We start from the raw sequence: 20510 nt of genomic DNA on the forward strand, positions 1-20510 counted from the left end.
CAAGGGCAACCCAGACAGTTGGTGAGCCAGTGCCAAACACGGACGCTGGCGCAGTGTCCCTGCCGGTGGGTGTCACCTGGGTGCGGACCACCCCCCCAAGCGACACCACTGAGCCTTATTATAGGCTTACCTATAGGTAAAAGTAATATGTGGAACTTTACTTCCACTTTAATGCATTCTATGCATTAAGATATAAAAAGCCTTCTGTGTGCAGCAGCCCCCCTTGTCCCCTCTAATACTTACCTGAGGTCCCTCCGATCCAGTGATATTGCACAAGAGACTCAGTTATCCAGGACTCTCTCTCCCCATTGGCTCCTGCTGCTGTCAATCAAAGTCAGTGAGCCGATGAGAGAGGGAGAGTGGGCGGGCCATGGCTCCGTGTTTGAATGGACACAGGGAGCTGTGGCTCGGCTTGGGTGCCCCCATAGCAAGCTGCTTGCTGTGGGGGCACTTAATAGGAGGGAGGAGCCAGGAACACCGAAGGAGGGCCTGGGAAGAAGAGGAGGATTGTGACTGCTCTGTGCAAAACCAATGCACAGAGCAGATAAGTACATGTTTGTTGTGTTTTTATTTTAATTTGTTAAAAATAAGACTTTAGTATTACTTTAAAGCGGAGGTCCACCCTAAAGTGGACCTTCCGCTCATCGGAACCCCCCCCCCCCCCCGGTGCCACAATCGGCACCTTTCAGGGGGGAGGGGGGTGCAGTTACCTGGATAATCCAGGTAACTGCGCCCACTTCCGGGATAGCTCTCTGTGGAAAGGGGCGTAACTTACGCCCCTTTCCGCAAGTGCCCGCCCCTTCCCGCAAGTGCCCCGCTGCCTGCTGGGAAACACACAGATCCCAGAGGCAGCGGGGAGCGTCCTTATTGCGCAGCGCGATTCGCGCATGCGCAGTAGGGAACCGGGAAATGAAGCCGAAAGGCTCCATTTCCTGATTCCCATACCCAAGATGGCGGCGGCAGGACCCGACAGACGACCTAGAGATCGGCTTCGGGTGCCGACATCGCGGGCGCGCTGGACAGGTAAGTGTCACTATTTTAAAAGTCAGCAGCTGCAGTATTTGTAGCTGCTGGCTTTTAAAAAAAAAAAAAACGCGGAGTCCCGGTGGACTCCCGCTTTAATGAAGAGCACATCAAAAAGACACTTGTAATTATAGTATTACATTAAAGCTTATAAGCGATGGCCCCTTCTGTTCATATGCCAAACAGGACACTCCCTGCATGGAGTTTGCATGTTCTCCCTGTCCTTGTGTGGGTTTCCTCCGGGTTTTTTGGTTTCTGCCCACACTCCAAAGACATGCTGGTAGGTGGATTGGCCCCCTAGTATCTGTATGTATGTGAGATAGGGGCCTTAGATTGTAAGCTCCTTGAGGGCAGGGACTGATGTGTATATACTGTATGTAAAGCACTGCGTACATGGTTGGCACTACATTTATCTTTATAAGAATACTATTTTAGTGATTGGGTTTACATATACTTTAAACAGTAAATGTTGCACATGGCCGCCCTGTTTGTCCGACCAACCACAAGCAGGCAGAGACTGAGTAGAAACCTTCTTTCTTGTCTGAAAGCAGCGGATACAATTCAGTCTGTGTATACAAAATGCCAACAATTTCTATGGAATGTGAAGCAGAACAAAAATGCCATTTCTCTGCAGTATGAAGAGAGGGAGAGATGCATAAATAACACAGATTGAAGAATGTTATTAGAGAGACGAGGGGCAGTGAAGAGCTGGAATAGAGAGAAGCAGAAAGCGCTCAGAAGGCATGGGGCAGGTGCTGCTTTGTGCTCTACCCTCCACATTCCGTAAGCCCTGCTATTTGTGTTTGAACTGTTGGCTGCCCAGAGACTTGATTGGCCTTTACATTATATGACGTTATTACACTTTTTTTTTTTTTTTTTTTTTATTTGCTGGCTTTGTAAGTGCAAAGGATAATAACCAGCTTTATTCTTTTACTTTCAGAGCTTCTTGGATCAACCAAAAGGTTAAATGTAAATTATCAAGACAGTGATGGGTAAGTAAACACTTGAAAGATAACCGGACTACAAAGAGTGTTTGCACATGTCCAAGTAGTCATCTGTGGAATGCTAAGAGCCCCAATACAATGCAGCTTCTACTCTGCTCCTAGGAGCCTACTGCTAAAGGTTTGGAGATTTAAAGAATAGAGTGGAGAGGGGTTAGAACCCCCATCAGGTCTTATTGCTGTCTGTTTCCCCACTGGGAAGATTCCTCCTTTCTAGTTGTCCTTGTCACCAGGGTTGCAGGGAAGGAAAATCCAAAATGTAGCATTTTTGACCGAACAGGAGCAAATGAGACCTGAAGTGACGGATGTTTGGGAGGGATTTTGCTCAATTTAGAGAGATTTCCTCTTCCAGTGCAGGAAGTGAAGGGAAATCTCTCCATTGGGCAGCTGACGGGTTTTATCTATTCCATACTCTGAACTAAAAAAAAAAAAAGGGTTGGCTTTTTGAAAAAAAAAGGAACCAAAATCACAGATTTCTACTGCTAGTTATTAGATAAATGCAGCATGAATTAAGAGGTCTATTTATAATGGCTTTGCTGTCAATTCACACTACGAAAGTTTGTTGGACATTTTTTTTTTTTACAGCATTAATCCCTTTCCAAATGCCCAAATATGCGCGGCAGGAAAAGGTGTGCTTTAACGCTGGCACACCATATGAGTTGCTGAGTGAGCTTACTGCGAGCTCCCATCACAAGGACTGAGCTGTCAGTCTTGGCTACAGATCGGTAGCTGGTGAGACCGGCTTCCGAATATGCGACCACTGTGACATTGGTCACATGATCGCCAATCAATCCTGCCCCTGGGTGTTCAGAACTGTTTAAATGGGATGCCGGAGGGAGGGAAGGGGTTAGGCTATCATTTTAGGACAGGGCTTAACAAATTTTCTTTGACTCTAGGAGCCAGCTAAAAAAGGTTAGGATGTTTTTTTGTTTTTTGCATAGTTTGGGTTGTCAGCGCCCAGGGCAAGACAAGTAATTTGCACCCCCTAACCCCAACTTACAGCAGAGCGGCCAGTCAGTAACCCCGATGTAATGCGAGGGTTACAGGAATTTCTTTCAGTGGTATTTAAACCTCTTCTTTTTTTTTTTTTTTTTTTTTTTTTTTTTTATATTTTGCTAAATAAACGAATAGACTGAAAATTTTTGAAAAAAAACACAAACTTTTTCAGTTTGCTTTTAAAAATTTTGCAAACCGGTAATTTTTGTCTCTCTTGCTGTTTTTGCGCTAATGAGGCTGCACTGATAGGCTGCTCTGATGGGCACTGATGAGGAGACACAGATGAGGCAGCACTGGTAGGTAAGACTGATGGGTGGCAATGATTGGCAGCACTAATTGGACTGCACTAATAAACAAGACACTGATGTTCAGTGCTCTTATGAGTGTACATGTCCCTTTTACACAAGCCGGTTATCGGCTCTCTTCTGCTCTCCTCACACTGTCAGCGTGAGGAAAGGAGTGCTGATAACTGGCTTTTCTTTACCTCTGTGATCGGCTGTGATTGGACACAGCTGATCACGAGTTAAAGAGCAGCTGATTGGCTCTTTACCTCAATCTGTGATCAGCAGTGTCCAGAGGACACGGTGATTCCTGAGTGCCGCCAGCAGCGGGCGTGGTCACGGGAAGCCATCCTATGGAGGCCTCCCAGAACTGGACACCATTCGGCTATAGTGTGGTCGGCAGTTGGTTAAAATGCTGCATGCAAAGGAAAATGCCCGATGATCTGCTAGAAATCCAGTGTACTTCCAACTTTGGCAGGCCATAGATGAAGCGATTTTCTTTCCTACAAGAACAGGATTGCAGGAAAGAAAATCAATCGATTTCCCCCATCAACACAGTCAGTTTTGATGAGGAAATCGCCCCCCGCTGACCTATTGTGTTCTCCCGGTGGGAGGATGTGGAGAGCTGTCCCCGCCAGAACACCGCGATTATTGCTAACAGCTATAGCCACTGGCAATAATCACATTTAAAAATCTCACATGCTGGTTGTACCCAAGCCGAACGATGGATCGACTTTGGTACAATCAGCCTGTCCATAGATACTCTGAATGTCGGCCATTCCCTGCTGCACCTGCTGAGATTCTAACCATCTATTGCCAGCTTTACTGTTTGACCTGAGAAGACAGTACCTTTGCTGCACTAAAATCCCAAACAGTGTTGTCAGCCTTGACTGCTATAGGACTCTGCCTACCCTCCACTCCCCCCGCCAAAAAAATACAACTGACTTGACTCCCGAGAACCTGTCTGAAGGGTTTTTGGGAGATGTAGTTCTGGTGGCATGCCTACATCAATGGCTGCCCCTGTAAGAATTTCACAAACCTGGTGATGATGCCATAGAGAGCTTTAAAACTATAAAAATTGATGTGGAGACATGCTTTTGGGAGGGAGGTTTGGGGTAAAACTTGGTAATGCCTGGACATTGTCTGCACTTTTTAAATCAAGTTGCTGACCGTTGAACTAAAATCTCCCAGTAAGGGCCACGGAGTATTTGAACCCTTAGGCTAGGTTCACACTAGCCTTCACACTAAAAAGAGATCTACACTGGATTGCTTTTCAGACTGTGGTTAAGCAGCTGTTGTCAGGCATTGAGGAGACGATCCTGCCACCTTATGAAGCCCCGTGTTTTTTTTTTTTTCTTTGCCTAGTTGCAGTTTATATTGGGGCTAATGTGCCACAAATGTGAATCAAGTTTTTGGCTTGCAGCACAGCTCCATTGAGTTGAATGGCTGAGTTTGACAGGTGATGCTGCTTATCAATTTGCCATACAATGTTAAATTTGCTTAACCACCAGTTTTTACCCCTCCAGCTATCTGTGTATAGGTGGCATCATAGTGTTGGTATTATTTTGTAATGTAAATAATCTCCTAGTGTAAATGTAATAATCTGTAGACACAAAATGCAGAGGGATTCCATGTATGTGTCACGCACAGTGCTGTAGCTTCCCTGTCTTTATCCAACCATAGACCACCAAGGTAATCTCTAAGATGTTTGTTTTTATAGTAAGTGCACATTGGGGTTGATTTACCAAAACTGGAGAGTACAAAATCTGGTGCAGCTCTGTATAGGAGCCAATAGTCTTCCAGGTTTTATTGTCAAAACTTAATTGAACAAACTTAACCACTTCAGGCCCGGAAGGTTTTACCTACTTCCTGATCAGAACAGTTTTTGTGTTACAGCGCTGCGTCACTTTAACTGATAATTGCGTGGTCCTGTGGCGCTGTACCCAAATAAATTTGATGTCCTTTTTTTTCCCCACAAATAGAGCTTTCTTTTGGTGGTATTTGATCACCTCCTGCGGTTTTTATTTTTTGTGCTATAAACAAAAAAAAGACCGACAATTTAAAAAAATAAAATGGTTTTTAACTTTTTGCTATAATACATACCCCAAAAAAGTAAAAAAATGAATGTCCTCATTCATTTTAGACAATATGTATTCTGCTACATATTTTTATAAAAAAAATCCCAATAAGCTTATATTGATTGGTTTGCACAAAAGTTATAGCGTCTACAAACTTTGGAATAGAATTATGGACTTTTTTTATTTTTTTATTTTTTTTACTGGTAATTGCAGCGGTGTGCGATTTTTTTTTTTTTTTTTTTTTTTTTTTTTTTTTTTTTTTTTTTTTTTTTTTTTTTTTTGCGGGACTACTACACTGAAGCAGACAAATCTGACCTAAGTGACACTTTTTGGGGACCAGTGACACCAATACAGTGATCTGTTCTAAAAAAATGCAGTGATCAATGTATAAATGACACTGGCAGGGAAGGGGTTAACATGATGGGGCGATCAATGGGTTAAATGTGTTCCCTTGGAGGTGCTTTCTAACTTTGTGGAGAGTTACACTGAAGCAAAAGAGCGATCATAATTCAAATTAGCAGAAATACGATCTTCCTCTTTTCCTCCCTGACAGGGCAGTGGTGTGCTTTGTTTACATTGGCACACCGCTGCTCTGTGTCTCTTATGAACGATCGGCCACCGCATGGTGAAAAAGCCCATCTGGCTTCCCTGTGGCCGCGTTTATAAAAGGTGCATGCACCCTTTTTTTTTTTTTTTTTTTCCTGCGGCTCACGGCACAGCAGCCCATTCAAACACAGGCAGCACAGCCCACACTAGTGTGAGCCAAGCCTTATAAACATGATGTTTAAATTTGCAACAAAGGAAACTTATTATGTTGGGTCATTGTGCATCCACCCTGGCCCTCAGAAAATGTCATCTGTACAAGAAATTAGTCAGAACAGTTTTCAGACTTTGGTAATTCCAAGGGTTTATTATGGCAGAAGAAGTAAATGTGTCCTCTTTTGAGATCAAAGGCCTGATAATGCTCCAGTGTAAAGCTACCCATAGAAGCTTCTGTTTTTTTTTTGTTCAACCATTGGGTTGGGCAAAAGAACTGACCCAATTCCCCCATCCACACACTGGAGGTGGATGGGGAAATCACTCCTGCTGACCTATTGTATTCTGACAGCGGGGAAACTTCTGTACCATCAAATTCACTGATCAGCAGTGGGGAAGCCTGCTGACCGCTAATGACTGATGGGTTGTTAAAGTAGTTGTAAACCCTTACAAACCACTTTGACCTACAGCTAAGCCTAGATTAAGGCTTACCTGTAGGTCCAAGAAATATCTTCTAAACCTACACGGTTTCGGAGATATTTACTAAAAGACAGTGGGTTTCCCATCAGGGAAACAATTTGTCAGAAGAAAACATCCAACCTCAGCCAGCAAATACATAAAGAGGATGTCCGCACAAACATACCGCAACCGCCAAAATTTTCACTATCCCCAATTACCATAGACACTGCAAAAAACATCATTAATAAACTGCGTGACAGTACCTCACCTATTGACATCATCCCCACAAAACTACTGAAAGAATGCTCCGACATCGTGGCTCCAACCATAACCCACCTCATAAACCGATCATTCCACGAAGGGATTGTTCCCAGCATCCTCAAACAAGGCATCGTCAAACCTCTACTCAAGAAACCAAACCTGGACCCTCAGGATCCAAACAACCGTAGGCCAATTACAAGCCTCAACACCATTTCTAAGATCATGGAGAAAGCTGTAGTACATCAGCTACAACGTCACCTGGATACTCACAAACTCCTGGACCCGCTGCAATCAGGCTTCCGCCCGGGTCATGGAACAGAAACAGCTCTCCTCAAGATTTGGGATGACGCCTTCGAAGCAGCAGATGACGGAGAGCTGTGTCTCCTCGTACTGCTAGACCTAAGTGCAGCGTTTGATACAGTAGATCACAATACTCTACTCGTCCGCCTCACAGAAGTAGCCGGAGTCCAAGACATAGATCTCCAATGGTTCGCGTCCTTCCTAGGAAATCGGTCACAGACAGTGAAACTAGGAAAATTCCTCTCCGAAACTCGGGCAGTCACCTGCGGAGTCCCTCAAGGCTCTCCGTTGTCACCCGTTCTCTTCAACATTTACATTCGCCCACTCCTTCAAATCATCAGATGCTCAGATCTCTGCTTCCACTCTTACGCTGACGACACGCAACTTTATTTCCGGATCAATGGAAAAAAAGATCAGCAACAACAACTTGAAAACTGCCTCAAATCAATAGAGGACTGGATGACCACCAACTCCCTCCAGCTGAACGAATCAAAGACAGAGCTTCTTATCTTACACCCAAATCATAAGCCCGCAACCAAATCCTCCTGGTCTCCACCAACCGTCTTTGGGCAGACTATCTCCCCAAAGACCAAAGCGAAGAGTCTCGGGGTTATTTTAGACGCACAAATGTCAATGGATGCGCAAATAGGATCTGTAGTCAGTCGATCTCACCATCTGCTGCGCATGCTTCGCAGACTCATCCCTTTTATCCCAAAGAATGACAAAGCAGTGGTAGTTGGAACAATCATTAATTCACGACTGGACTACGCAAACTCGCTTTACATAGGATTACCACAATATCAACTTGCACGATTACAACTGATCCAAAACACGGCGGCAAGGCTGATAACAGGAAAAAAACCCTGGGAATCCATCTCTCCTTCGCTGAGGAGCTTACATTGGCTAACCGTAAAAAATCGGATCAGGTTCAAGACCCTTTGCCTCACCCACAAATGCGTGCATAGAGAAGCTCCGCAATACCTAATGGAGAAAATAAATCATTACACACCAAACCGCAGTCTTCGATCAGCCAACAAAAACCTCCTCCTCGTGCCCAAAGCCCGGTATAAATCCAAGGGTGATCGGAGATTCGCTGTCCAAGGGCCTCGGCTATGGAATGCTCTACCAATCAACATCCGCCTGGAAGAAAATCACCTGGCTTTTAGGAAAAAACTCAAGACCTTCCTCTTTTAGCAGATGATCAAAGCTCGCCACAGCGCCTAGAGGCGATTCAGTTCGCATTGTGCGCTATACAAGTATTTCATTCATTCATTCATTCATTCACAGTGACAGCTGTCTACAGCGCATGCGCCATAGACAGCGGCGCGCAGGCGCACTATCGCCGTTAGCAGCATGCCGCTGCTAACGGCGATATGCCATTAGTGGAGGCTCCCATGCGCGGGAGTGACGTCATCGCTGCTCTGACGCTGTGAGTGGGCGGAGCAGCGATACCCGGAAGAAGATGGATGCGCCGGACTACAGGGGACAGCGGTGACATCGCTGGATCCTTTGTCAGGTAAGTGACACATAATGGGCTACTATGCAATGCATAGTAGCCCATTATGCTTTACCTTTGCAGTGAGACGAAGAGGAAGTAAACCCATTAGGGTTTACTTCTTCTTTAAGGAAGTGGCGGCCCGCTATACACAGTGTGATATATTATATATGCTTTTTGGAGTAAAATATATATATATAGATGGATAGCTATAGAAAAGATATCATGGGTTGTTAAGGAAGTGACGGGCGGCTACACACAGTGTGATATATATATATATATATATATATATATATATATATATATATATATATATATATATATATATATATATATATATATATATTAATTATAGAGCGAGAGATTATATATATAGATAGATAGATATAAGATATTTTTTTTTTCCTTTTTTTTTTCTTTTTCTTTACAATTATTTTATTTATTCAAGGAACACGGTCAAAGACAGACATCTGGGCAATCACATTATGTTTAGAATTTTTTTTTTTTTAATAAAATGCATTTGGCGTTATATATATATATATATATATATATATATATATATATATATATATATATATATATATATATATATATATATATATGATGGATGGATAGAGATATATATATATCTATATATATATATATAGATAAAGATATTTAAGATGCATTAATAATTTAGTTTATTCAGCGTAAAATTGAGCTTAGCTATGTAGCATGAGGCTGTATGTTCTGCAATATTTACATTTTTGGCAAACTCATTCAATGAATCCAAGCTCTGCAAGCTGAGATAACATGCACCGCATTGATGCATTCACACAATGTCACAGTAACCATGAGATAAAACGGAGTTCAGGAATATTCCTTTATCCCGTTGTTTTACAATCTATGTACGCTACAAACTGCATGATTGTTTGAACAGTAATACATCTGTACCAGTCTCTTAGGCCCCTTTCACACGGGCGGATAGAATGGTGCTTTTAGGTGCGGATTTCATAGTTTTCTACCGCAGCTAAAAGCACACAATGCTTTCCTATGGCCCCGTTCACACTCTGTGTTTAGCTGCAATTTTTAGTTACATGTGGTTTGGTGCGGATAGAAAAAATAGAATTGACTGCGTCCAGGAGCGATTTAGCGCAGCTATCTGCACATAACCGCAGGTAATCGCAGTGTACTATTTCACCTGCGGATAGCGGCGTGAGAAAAAAAAAGATATAGATGGAAATAGATGGTTGGAAATGCAGAGGACCAAAATGCATCAAGAGACCCCAAAAAAACAAAGGGTTGCCATGGGAATTACTACCGCAGCTAAACGCAACCGCATGTAATCGCACTGTACAAATGCAGCTGATCGCAGTGCCTGGAGTCTTGAATTTCACAGAACAAATTTATATGCTTTTAACTGCGGCAGAACAGCCGTCCGTGTGAAAGGGACCTAAGACTGCTTTAATACTGAGGTGCTTTACAGGCACTGCAGCCCTGTAAAGAGCTTCTCCTGTCTCTCCAGTGTGAAAGCCTGAGGTGCTCTGGAGCGGTGCGCTTGCAGGATGGTAAAAAAAAGTCCTGCAAGAAGCATTTTTGCAGCGCTGTAGGAGTGGAGTATACACCACTCCTAAAGGGCCCCTGCACATTGAGGCAGCGCTGCTGAACTGCTGGCAAAGTGCCGCTGCAGCAACGCTTTGTGGGCAGTTTTATCCCTCTTACAGCCGCTAGCGGAGGTTAAAAGTGCCCCTCTAGCAGCCAAATAGCGACCGTAAAGCACCGCTAAAAATGGCGGCTCTTTACCGTGGACGCCCACCCCAGTGTGAAAGTAGCCTTAGTGGGAGGAGGAAGGGCAAGCAGTAAAAATGAAAGTGAAACTTTCTAAGCACCTTATAAACCTTGTGATCTTCCTGCACATAGCTTGAAGTGCTTTATTCCTCCCTTGAGGAGCAAAATGGCTGTAAAAGAGACCCAGTTTGGAAATATTTACTAACTTGACGGCTTATTATTCTAAATGGAAAACCTTCAATTTGTTTGCAAATATTAAAGATTCTGATCCAGAAAGGAGGAGTCCTTACATTTAAAGAACACCAGTCATTTCAGATCCATCATGGCAGTGCCTGTTATGGGCATCCACTCACCTGCTGCTGCCACATCCCTCGCCTTGTTGTGTCACTGCTGCATCATCAGCCATCCCATTGAAGTGAATGGGACTGTCGGTGAGTCAACAGCGAGTCAGAGGAGGAGCTGCTGCAGGACAGAGATGACAGTTGCTCTTTAAAAATTATGATTTAAATCGAGTTGATTTAAATCGAGCCTTTTTACTAATGATTTAAATCATGGTTTAAAATCGTCTTGATTTAAATCAAATCCACCCTGGTAGAAAATTATGTATATTTTTGGATGTACCTTCTAGAGATCTTTTCAATTGATTCTACGACTTGCATTAGTAATTTAGCAAATGTTGTGTGTGTGTGTGTGTGTGTTATTTGCAAAAAACATGTAAAATGTTGCAGACTGTCTAAAACTTCTATATTGACAGGTTTTCGGCTCTGCACCATGCCGCCCTTAGTGGGAACTCTGAACTTCTGCTTCTACTGCTGGAAACACAGGCAGCTGTGGATATAAAAGATGGCAATGGTGAGTGTGTAATAGAAGTATGTTATTATAGTGTAACATGTGAACACAATTAATTGGTGTGTACTTGCAGCATTCGGCATTGAGCTCAAAGCCAAACCTGTCATCTGTGACTTTTATTTATGCAGGCATGCGTCCCTTGCACTATGCAGCTTGGCAAGGCCAGCCAGAGCCTGTACGGCTTCTTCTGCGAGCCGCTGCCAGTGTTAATGTGGCTTCCAATGATGGACAAATCCCCCTGCACTTGGCTGCACAGTATGGGCATTATGATGTGGTAAGTACCAGGGTATGTCTGTATTTAAAAGGCCATCATTTAGAATTTTCTGTAATCTTTACCTATATGGTGTGGAAATGAATGAGTCTGTACTGCCAATCCTGATATTTTATACATGTACAGGAAAATTAGAATGTTCACATTTTAAGAAACTACTGTATTTGCTGGCGTATAAGACTACCTTTTACACTTAAAAAAAATGCCCAAAAATTGGGGGTCGTCTTATACACCGGGTATACAGGTATACAATGCTGCCCGATGGATGTCAGCCCCCAAATGTCTGCTAATACTGTATGTGGCTTCAGCAACAAACAGTATACTCCGTTGAGCCAATCCCGGCGAGCGATGTATTCTATTAATGAATACAGAGCCTGCTTGGATTGGAGTAACAACCACTGCCAATCCGAGCAGGCTACATAGAGTAGCCTGCTCGGATTGGCTTTGAGAGAGAGAGAGAGAGGCAAGGGCTGATGATGCTACAGCCTCTGCCAATCCAAGCAGGCGTTGTATTCATTAAAATAATACACCGCTCACCATACTTCCCTGGGTAAATCCATTCACTGATCTCCTACTACTATACATCCTGCTATTTGCCTTTGAGGTCTGAGGCACCCAAGAGGGACAGGTAAATCTGGGACATATGACAGGGGGGTTATTAAATGCATTTTGGTGGACAATTCCCATAGAATGTAACCCAAAAGTGGTATAGGTTTGGTTAGTGAAAAATTCTACTTTCCAGAGTTGTGGCATTCAATAGATCTCTGTTTGTGTTATTGTTTGATTTACTTTATGACATAACACAGCATGGCGGATGAGTAGTTGGCATTCTTGCTTTGTATTATTTAATCGTTCTAATGTTTTTTTAAAATGGTGTTGCCTCAGAAGGGGGGTAGTCTTATACCGCGAGTATTGCCCAAAACCTATGTTTTCACTTGAAAAATAGGGGGTCGTCTTATACGCCGGCAAATACGGTACTTAGGTTCGGCTTGAACTTTTAAAGATGGGGCAGTTTAAACTTAAATGGATGTTTGTTTGCATTATGAAATCCTTTGGGAGCTTGGGAGCCTGGATCAAATATTTCTCAGGTCCGCATGTAGCCCTACGACATGGTACAGAGCAGCTTGTTGCACAGTGTATCCCATTTATTCCTTCTTTCCTTCCTTCTTTCCACCTTGGCACGTTCTCTATCTATCCCCGGACTAGTTCATTGGGACACCATACCAAAGGTCTGAGAGCAAATGTGCATATTGGAGTAGTTTTCTCTTTATATCTTTTTGTCTTCTACTGGATTGCATTTACGTAGAGCCCTATATACTAAGGGGGTGGCTGCTGGTCACACACCCTCCCTTACCTGATACCATGGGGGTTGGTGTAGGGGGGGGGGGTCAGGGTCGTCAAGACGGTGAGCTCCTCTACTTCAATTGGAGATACGATTATGGGAACCTATGGGGTCAATAGCTTTCTCTGTTATAAGCCTACTTGTTCAAGCACACTTGAATATGCTATATTGAATTGACTCTGCAAAAGTTTGTACTTGGTTTTGTACGTTTCTTAAAAATGACAGTATTAATTATTGGCAAAAAGAATCCTTTTCTTTGTGCCCATTGAGGGACACAGAAAGTTGTATATTTCTGGGTTATAGTGACACGGACAATCAATCTGTAAGCCATCCCTGGATACCCATCCTCTTCCCAGTATGCCTGTGTTTGTAGGAAGCAGTACCAAGAGCATAATCATTAAAGCAGAGGGTTGGGACTGGTGTCCCTCTTGAGTCTCCAAAAAAATATATGCAGCGAGTACAAAAAAAATCTGGTTTTGTTTCTTGTCTTCAGGATGTCCAGTGAAAGGGTGCACAAATAGCAATAGCAACTAATAGGCCCAATAAGTCTGAACTGGGAACTTCTTGCAGCCCAGGACAATGCCTGCATCTGATACTGGATGAGGCAGAACCCCCCTTCCTGATGGGGGGGGGGGGGGGGGAAACTGCCAACACAACTCAAGGCAAGGCACAGAGGATCAAGCTGATACAACCAAAATTAATGATTCCCAACCATAGAGAAATGGCAACGCAGAAGGAGGCACCACATCATGTACCAATAGAGAGACTTGAAAACCTGAACCCACAGAGTGGTGGAATAAACAACAAATTCCTGTGAGGGAGGGAATAAAACGAGAAACTAAACAACAAATTCCTGTGAGGGAGGGAATAAAACGAGAAACTAAACATATTGCTTAAGCCCCATACACACTATTAGATTTTCTGCAGATTTTTGTCTTCCGATTTACCAAAACCATATAATATGAGGTCAAACCTTAAGAGTTTCAATTTGTATGCAATCGGGCAGGCCCTTGCACTACATGGCATTGGTAAATCTGAAGAAAAAAATCTGCAAAAAAAATCTATGTTGTGTATGAGGTCTAAAGCTAAAGATAGACCAAACAAAATTTGTCTAGTTCAACAGGAACTGTGCTAATTTCAATCAGTGGGTGGCTGTCCCTGTTCAGCTGAAGTTGATCATTAGATCAACTTCTGTCAAACTGACAAGTTGGAGAATTTTTTGTCGATAAGCGACTGCAGCAATAATCAATGTATTCTGACAGCACTGGGTGCAGCTGTCATTATACAACGTTCTGGCGGAGGGGTTGGGGGTTTCTCCATCCGCCTCATTTGAATGTATGGGGGAATCTGTTCATATATTATTATTTTTTTCCCTCAGCCTCTTCTCACCTAAGTCCATAAGGGTTGAGAAATGCAAACTCATTTTGTTTAGCGACTGTCAAAACGGTCACCTCAAAAAAGCAATACTCACCAGACATACCTGAAATAGACTAGAACCTGCAGCCTGCGAAGGGTGTAAAAATTACTCCTATGTTGAGTAACCCAGGATTTGATCCAAAGAAGTCAGCAGGAGATCACCTTAAAAGGGCTCAGCATGAGAGACTGAGACCCATGGTACCATCCACATTCGGAACCAGACTGCCTATCCTGATGCAGGATGGGCTCCAGTTCCTTCTAGATGGTGAAGACACAGAGGTGCCTAGATGACCAGATGAGGGTCTCCCAATATAGAAGAAGCTGGGTGAAAATCCAGACTGTAACCCAAGAGACAATGATTCTCCAATGAGGGGAAACCCTTTAAGATGGAGAGAACAGACCTTGTCAGGCATCTGATGGGGGGGGGGAAGTTGAATGATTAGACCAGGAACTACCCGATCCCTCTAAGATGGCCGGCCCTCCAACAGTCAATGCAGGTGGTAGATGTGTCCAGATTCTCTAAGGCTGTTTCTTAGGCAGCCTACAAGACTAGAAACAAGAAGCCTTCTTCTAAGCCTTTGAAGAACCTTTCGGTCTGAAGGTGCACCCCCACATTTCCAAGTGGAGGGATTTTTGCTAATCCTAATCTACATTTCCAGAACATCTGCTCCCAGCCTGATGACACAGGGTTTAATGGCAACCATGCTGGGGACCCCTCCACCACAGCACTATGCTGGTAAATGTTGTCTACAGGTGACTGCCCATTTTCAATGCTAAGAACTAAGGCAAGTTCTGCCAGATCTTGCAGGTTGTAAATCTGGTAATCTGTGTGATGGCACAGGGTAGAAGATAATGGGTAGCCAACGAGAATGGCGGAGCTACAAGATTATCCTGAAAACCCAAAGAAGCTTTTTTGGCATCTAAATGCCCAAAGCGAAAACTACTCAAGGATCCATTTGACCAATCTGAATTACTCTGATCTGTCTTGGGAAGCCCTACAGAGAAAAGGTGAAGAAGAGCAGGCATTTTAAAGTGGAAGTAAACTCCCCTATCGTTTTCAGCCAAGGAAGCTGCCATCTTTGCCTCTGTTTAATCTTCAACTGATATGGTGCTGCACATGTGATTCATTATGACACCAGCCATTGGATGGTTTGATAGTTTGGCTGAGAGCACAGCCAATGTGCAATTAGCATTCCCGGCATGCCTTTTTCTTTTTTTTAACTGTTTAAATCGATGGGTTTACTTCCACTTTAAATGCTTTGAACGCTGCATTGGCTTTGTGGGCACTGACAGCTCATCACCCATTGAGGTAAAGTGGTTGTAAAAGCATTTTTTTTTTATCTTAATGTTAGGAGAAGCTACTCCCCTAACTGACAGTATCTACACCTATATGAGGAAATGGTTCCTTATTCTACAAAAACCTCCTTAGTAGAATGGGAGAAAATTTGGGAATACACATCTAAATCCCCACATTGTATGGCATAGAAAGAGACTTCTTTCAAGATTCTTCTTTTCTGGTATAGGACCCCAGACCTCTTACACACACGAAGTCCAGAGGTATCTCAGCAGTACTGGAGATGTAATAACGCTTTAGGTACTCATTACCATATCTTCTGGGAATGTTCCCTCATCCCCTCTTTTTAGGTTTAAAGCGGGAGTCCACCGGGACTCTGCGTTTTTTTTTTTTTTTTTTAAAAGCCAGCAGCTACAAATACTGCAGCTGCTGACTTTTAAAATAGTTACACTTACCTGTCCAGCGCGCCCGCGATGTCGGCACCCGAAGCCGATCTCTAGATCGTCTCGAGTGCTGCCGCCGCCATCTTGGGTATGGGAATCAGGAAATGGAGCCTTTCGGCTTCATTTTCCGGTTCCCTACTGCGCATGCGCAAGTCGCACTGTGCAATAAGGACGGTCCCCGCTGCCTCTGGAATCTGTGTGTTTCCCAGCAGGCAGCGGGGCACTTGCGGAAAGGGGCGTAATCTACGCCCCTTTCCGCAGAGAGCTATCCCGGAAGTGGGTGCAGAATACCTGTACTGTACAGGTATCTGCACCCCCTCCCCCCTGAAAGGTGCCAATTGTGGCGCCGGAGGGGGGGAGGGTTCCGATGAGCGGAAGGTCCACTTTAGGGTGGACCTCCGCTTTAAATACAAACCTTATTGATTGTCCCTGTTCTCCTAAATCCTATACACCAGTGGTCATCAACCCTGTCCTTGGGGCCCACTAACAGGCCAGGTTTTATGTATTACCTTGGGGAGATGCAGACTAGAATACTGAAATCACTGAGCAGCAAATGACCTATCGCCTGTGATGTATTTCAGTTATCTTGCAAACCTGGCCTGTTAGTGGGCCCTGAGGACAGAGTTGATGACCACTGCTATAAACTACCTGTTAGGGCTTCCCTTCCCAGGTATCTCCAAGGCTGCTATATGGTTAATGTCTTTTGTATCGCTTGCAACAAAACGGGTTATACAGCGCTGCTGGCTATCAACTTCGCCCTCTACTTTTTTACAATTTTAGTCTACTTTACCTGACATATGTAGGATGGAACGCCTGACTTCATTGATAGATGACTCATTGCCAAAATTTACAAAAATTTGGGAAGCTTGGGATAAATCTGACTATTGTCTAGAGGTCTATATAAATGCTCATTATACATAGTTTATCTCAGCTTCAGATGCTATGTAATCTATATCTTAGTATCCATGGTGCTAGTTCTATCGTTTTTTTTTTTTTTTCTCTTTTTTTTTAATTGTTTTCTATACTAGACTTGATATATCTCTGTTCATCAATAACGTACCCCTGTGATTGGCTATCTACAAGCTTTCTATGTTTGAATCATATTTTTTCTTTTTAAGCCTAAATAATTTAATAAAATTTATAATTAAAAAAAAAACTAAAAGTACTTTTTCCTTTTCAGTTTTTTTTTTTGATCTTTTGCTATTGGAGGTGAGAGATTTGGGGTCTTTTTGACCCCAGATCTCTGCATTAAGAGGATCTGCCATCCTTATTTCTATTACAAGGGATGTGTACAATCATTTTAATTTGAATGAAAGTGATTAAGAAAATAAATAAATAAAGGGACAGTGTAAAAATAAAATGATTAAGAAATAAACCTTTTAAAGCGCCTCCATGCAGAAGCAAACGCATCTGTAGATCACGCGCTCGTATGTAAACAGTGTTCACACAACACACAGCGAACGTTGGAGCGAGAACAATAATTCTTTTATATACATTGTGTACTTCAGCAAGTCAAGAAGGAAATAATGATACAAAGCTCAGAGGTGCAGCCATTACCCCGTACAATCAGAGCAGAATGATTCACAGCGTATGGCAGAAAGCAATAACTCTAACACTAGACCTCCTCTGTAACACTAAACAGGTAACCTGTAAAAAAAATTCAAGCGTCGCCTATGGGGATTGTTAAGTATCGTAGTTTGTCGCCGTTTCACGAGCGTGTGCAATTTTAAAGCGCGACATGTTGGGTATCTGTTTATTCAGAGTAACATCAATTTTCATTTTTACAAAATGTAGTTAGTTCTTTTTTTTTTTTTTGTATTTTTATTTTTTATTTATTAAAGTGAATTTTTTCCCAAAAATTTCATTTGAAAAACTGCAAATACCTTGTTTGGGGGGTGGAAGTAATTTTCTAGTCAAAAATACTGATGTAAACAAAAAGTGGCAGAAAAGACCTGGTCTTCTTGTGGTGAAAGTATGTCTTATGAGGGAGGACATTTTGTGTTGTACTTTGAACAAAATAAAGTGGGTAAAAGACCCCTTCAATGGAATTTATCTGCAGACTTACCTCTGTCTTCCTACACGTATTCAAAGTTCTCTATTCAGATCCCTGCCTCTTTACCAGCTGCTTCAGGCTAATCTTGCACAATACATAAATCTATATTAAGTATATCGTAGTGATGTAGAAATGTGTCAGTAATATGGGTCAATTGCGATTTCTGTCTAAGGAGAACTTGAGTAAGAGATATTGTCATACCATGTGCATGTGTCTCCAGGGATTGAAAGAACATACAATGTAGTTGGGCCATTTGTAAATAACAATTTCATACTTTTTTTTTTTTTTTTCCTCCACCAGTCTGAAACCCTTTTGCAGCACCAGTCTAATCCATGCCATGTCAACAAATCCAAGAAAACCCCTCTAGACCTGGCTTGTGAATTTGGAAGAGTGAAGGTAAACAGGCATGCAAGTGTTTCCTCTCAAATTCTTCCTTCATTGTGTGAAATATTGTAGTCTGAAATGTAGAGAATTACTTCCATGTATTTAATATACTATGCAGTGTGTGTGTTTTTTATATATTCTGCATATACTGTATATTCCGTTTCTTCTATATAGCCCTAAAAGCTCTCTTGCTTTTATGTATTCTTTCCAACATATGATGTTTTCTGTCATTAGGTGGTGCAATTGCTGCTGAACAGTCACCTGTGTGTGTCTCTTTTGGAAGGGGTAACTAAAGATCCTACAGATCCCAATTTTACCACACCTTTACACTTGGCTGCCAAAAATGGTCACAGAGAGGTCATCAGGTAGGTGGGAGAAGCTTTTGCTTAGGAACATCTAAAGTACACTACTGTGCAAAAGTTTTAGGTTGGTGTGAAAAAAAGCTGTAAATTAAAGCGTATGTAAACGTAAACCCAACAAGTCATATTCACAATCTTTGCCTGCTGTACCATGTACTTGTATGAAAACATATCCTGTTCTCTTTGTATTGCTTTCTTTATTTGAAATCCCTGGTGTATCTACCTGCTTTCCTATTAAAAACTGACCACACTAGTCAGGAGAACACGCCAGTGGTCAGTTCTCTAGCTGTGCTGGGAACTCTGTGTACTCTCCTCCAATGATCAGATGTGACAAACACTTTTGTAAAATCCAAGTATACTATATCCACAGCCACCCCCTGTCCAAGGTTTTATTTACTTCCTCATAAAAATAAATCAGAACTGCCTTACTGCTTCTGTCTTTAATGAATCCATGCTGTCTGTTACTTAAAATATATTTTTTCCTGCAAGAAATCATCCAATGTGGTCTTTTATCAAACTCTCCTGTATCTTCCCAACTATAGAAGTTAAACTAACAGGTCTGTAGTTACTTGGTAAAGACTTTGATCTCCTTTTAAGTATAGGCACCACATTGGCCCTGCGCCAATCCAGGATAACATTCCAGTCATTAACCAGTTTCTAAAAATTATAAACAGTGGCTTTGAAATGACAGAGGTCAATTCTTTTAGGATCATCCATCCATCTGGGATGATGGACAAGTATATGCCTGTGTTTCTCAGCATTGAGGACAATATTGATCCCGATGACCAAATCTCCAACTCCATTTGCAGAAATCTTGTAAGGAACCTCCATCATGCTTCACTGTTGTTTGCAGACACTCATTGTACTGCTCTCCAGCCCTTCAAAGAATAAACTGCCTCCTGCTACAGCCAAATATTCAAATTTTGACTCATCAGTCCAGAGAACCTGCTGACATATTTTTTGCGCCCCAGTTCCTATGTTTTCATGCATCGTTGAGTCTCTTAGCCTTGTTTCTATGTAGGAGGTATGGCTTTTTGGCCACAATTTTTCCATTAAGGCCACTTCTGGCCAGACTTCTCCAGAAAGTAGATGGATGTACCTGGGTCCCAGTGGGTTCCCCCAGTTCTGTGCTGATGGCACTGCTGGACATCAACTGATGTTGAAGGGAAGTAAAGCATGATGTGTCTTTCTTCTGCTGCATTTAGTTTCCTTGGCCCACCACTGCCTCTATGATCCTCAATGCTGAGAAATAAAGGCAGATACTTATTCATCATGCCATACCATCAGGGAGGCATGTGACCCCCAAACATAGAGCCAATGTCATTAAGAATTATCTTCAGTGTAAATAAGAATAAGGAGTCCTGGTAGTGATGATTTGGCCCCCACAGAGCCCTGATCTCAGCATCATGGAGTCTGTCTGGGATTACACGAAGAGACATAAGGATTTGAGGCAGCTTGCATCCACAGAAGATCTGTGTTTCTCCAAGATGTCTGGAACAACCTACCTGCCGAGATTAAAAAAATAAATAAAAATAATCAATGTCCAAGTGTACCTAGAAGAATTGATACTGGTATTAAGGCAAAGGTGGTCACACCAAATATTGATTTAGATTTTTCTTCTGTTCGCTCACTTTGCATTTTGTAAATTGATAAAAGTAAACTATTGAAATAAATATTTTTGA

The 20510-nt window shown here is 42.5% G+C and overlaps 1 protein-coding gene across 4 annotated transcripts in view; it reads left to right on the forward strand.

Moving 5' to 3' along the window:
* Positions 1–20510, forward strand: part of CASKIN2 (CASK interacting protein 2) — a 110395-nt gene that overhangs the window by 62549 nt on the left and 27336 nt on the right. For 3 of the 4 annotated variants that reach the window (XM_077459606.1, XM_077459608.1, XM_077459607.1), the window contains exons 3-7: positions 1964–2015; positions 11172–11269; positions 11395–11540; positions 18386–18481; positions 18704–18834. In XM_077459606.1, the coding sequence (XP_077315732.1) occupies positions 1964–2015; positions 11172–11269; positions 11395–11540; positions 18386–18481; positions 18704–18834 (523 nt within the window). Of the gene's footprint in view, positions 1–1787; positions 1807–1963; positions 2016–11171; positions 11270–11394; positions 11541–18385; positions 18482–18703; positions 18835–20510 lie in introns of those variants that run through there. The other variant, XM_077459609.1, reaches the window with a different exon arrangement.

Source organism: Lithobates pipiens, unplaced genomic scaffold (assembly GCF_037356315.1).
Source record: "Lithobates pipiens isolate NorthernLeopardFrog02 unplaced genomic scaffold, aLitPip1_a1.2 Scaffold_28, whole genome shotgun sequence".
NCBI classification, from domain to species: domain Eukaryota; kingdom Metazoa; phylum Chordata; class Amphibia; order Anura; family Ranidae; genus Lithobates; species Lithobates pipiens.